Source organism: Belonocnema kinseyi, chromosome 4 (genome assembly GCF_010883055.1).
Source record: "Belonocnema kinseyi isolate 2016_QV_RU_SX_M_011 chromosome 4, B_treatae_v1, whole genome shotgun sequence".
Classification (NCBI taxonomy): domain Eukaryota; kingdom Metazoa; phylum Arthropoda; class Insecta; order Hymenoptera; family Cynipidae; genus Belonocnema; species Belonocnema kinseyi.
In genome coordinates, this window is record NC_046660.1 from 20340104 (window position 1) to 20342374 (window position 2271).

General features: G+C 32.1%; 1 protein-coding gene across 1 annotated transcript in view; it reads right to left on the reverse strand.

The window, feature by feature from the left end:
• Positions 1-324: 324 nt before the first annotated feature.
• The window catches only part of LOC117172038 (angiotensin-converting enzyme), a 242259-nt gene continuing 240312 nt past the window's right edge, over positions 325-2271 (reverse strand). The window contains exon 13 of the mRNA XM_033359768.1: positions 325-1535. Within this exon, the coding sequence (XP_033215659.1) occupies positions 1381-1535 (155 nt within the window). The 3' untranslated portion in view covers positions 325-1380. The remainder of the gene's footprint in view (positions 1536-2271) is intronic.

Consider the following 2271-nt stretch of genomic DNA (forward strand, 5'->3'; position numbering starts at 1 on the left):
GAATTTCCAGAATTGATGGAATTCACGAAATTGAGAGAATTCATTAAATTTAGAGAATTCATGGAATTTGGAGGATTCATGGAATTTAGAGATTTCATGGAATGTAGAGAATCAATCGGATTCAGAGAATTTCGAGAATTCATGGAATTTATAATATTCATGAAATTAAAAGAATTAATGGAATTGAGAGAATTCATGAAATTTAGGGAATTCATGGAATTTGTAGAATATGTGGAAACTAGAAAATTCACAGAATTAAAAGTATTCATGAAATGAAAGAATTCATGGAATTAAAAAAATTCACGAAATTTAAAGAATTCATGTTGTTTAGAGGTTTCATACAATTTAAAGAATTTAGTGATTTCAGAAAATTCATGGAATTTAGAGAATTCATGGAATTTGGAGAATTCATGGAGTTTAGAGAGTTCATCGAATTAGGAGAATTTGTATAATTTCAAGAATTTAAGGAATTTCATATATTTGTGACATTATGTGTATTAATGGAATTGAGAGAATTCGCCAGATTTAGAGAATTCATGGAATTCAGAGAATACAGTAAATTGAGACTATTCATGGAATTTGAAGAGCTTATGTAATTTATGGAGATGTTATGGAATTTGGAGAATTCAAGGAATTTCATGAATTTGTGGCATTCAGTGTATTCATGGAATTGTGAGAATTCACCAGATTTAAAGAATTCATGGAATTTAGAGAAGTCAGTAAACTGAAAGAATTCATGGAATTTGAAGAATTTATGGAATTTCTGGAGAATTCATGGAATTTGGAGAATTCGCGGAATCGAGAGTTTTCATGGAATTAAGAGAATTCGTGTAATTAGACGAATTCAAGGAATTTGAAGACTTTGTGGTATTCACCAAATTAAGAGAATTCAGAGAATTCATCAGATTCCAAGAATTTAGAGAATTCATAGAATCTAAAATATTTATTAAGGTTCAAAGTAGAGTAGTTCATTTCGACGTCTAACTCCAGAGTGGTCTTTTTAGACTTATTCTCCAAAGAAGTTTTTCTTTCAACATAGAGGTATAGATTTACATCTACTGTTCTTTCTTTGGTCAGAAAAAATGCGAATAAAGGCAAATTCAAGTTGTCTCTCCAGGGAGAAGTAATAACACCTCTAACAGCAGGTAGCTTACGACAGAATTAATGTCGCGATCTGTACAATATGCATGCACACCTTGCTCATGGGATTCGTTCCGCATTCCGACCCTACCCATTATGGCCCATACGCCCAATCATTGTTTTCGACAGAAGAAACGGAAATTAATTCGTTCATTCAGAGGGATGCTTTCAGTCAAAGGAGGTTCTCTGAATTATGAGAAAATATCAAATATTTTTTATTTTCGAATGATTTGGAGGGTTTTAGGAGAGTAAGGTAGTGAGGAAGATGATCCCTAATAATGTGATACTCGCCAAGATGCTACTATTTTTTAACGAAGTTGCAGAGTTGAAATAGAAGCCGGCACCATACACCTGTAGACCTGCAGTTCCTATACTTCGCTTGCAGTAGTCACCGTCTGAAACATAAATTACATGTTTCCGTAACTTGATATACACATGTCGTACTTACATGCAAACATGAGTTTCCGCGATTTCAATGGAGGAGAACACAACGAAGATCTACTTTCTATTTGAAAGGAATCCTATTACTGTTGAAAATTTTATGAATATCAATACAGTTTAATAGATCAAACGTATTTGAAAATTAATTCATTTGTTAATTAAAATGAACTTAATACACATTTATATTAAACTTATTTACTCTGTATACCAAATTAACCCTTAAACGGCCAAAACGCCACTACCGGTTTTACTGCTTTTCAACGGCCAATAACTAAGACTATTCGATACTAGAAAAAATTGAGACACATATATTTTTATTGCTTAAGATCTCCTCTTTCCGACGGTGCCAATGAAATTCCTTGAAAAATTTATTTATTATCCCAAAATGCAGTTTAAACAAAAAAAAACGTGATTTTTCGTGCCTATTTTTTTTTGTGATCCATTTTCCAAAGTTTTCGAGTCTGTAATTAACCTGGAATCTCACTAACCGGTGGAATAAATGTCTAAACTTTGAGAATGCATGGTTCAAAGATCAATTTTTCCTTTTAGTATTTTCAAAATGGCGTCTTAATGGCAAAATTTTTGTGACAAGGAATACGCCTGAATTTTTTTGAAGCGTTTTGAGCAAAATTTTGGATTTTGCATATGAACAATTTTTGCAAAATTCAAAATTTTGCTCAAAACGCTCCG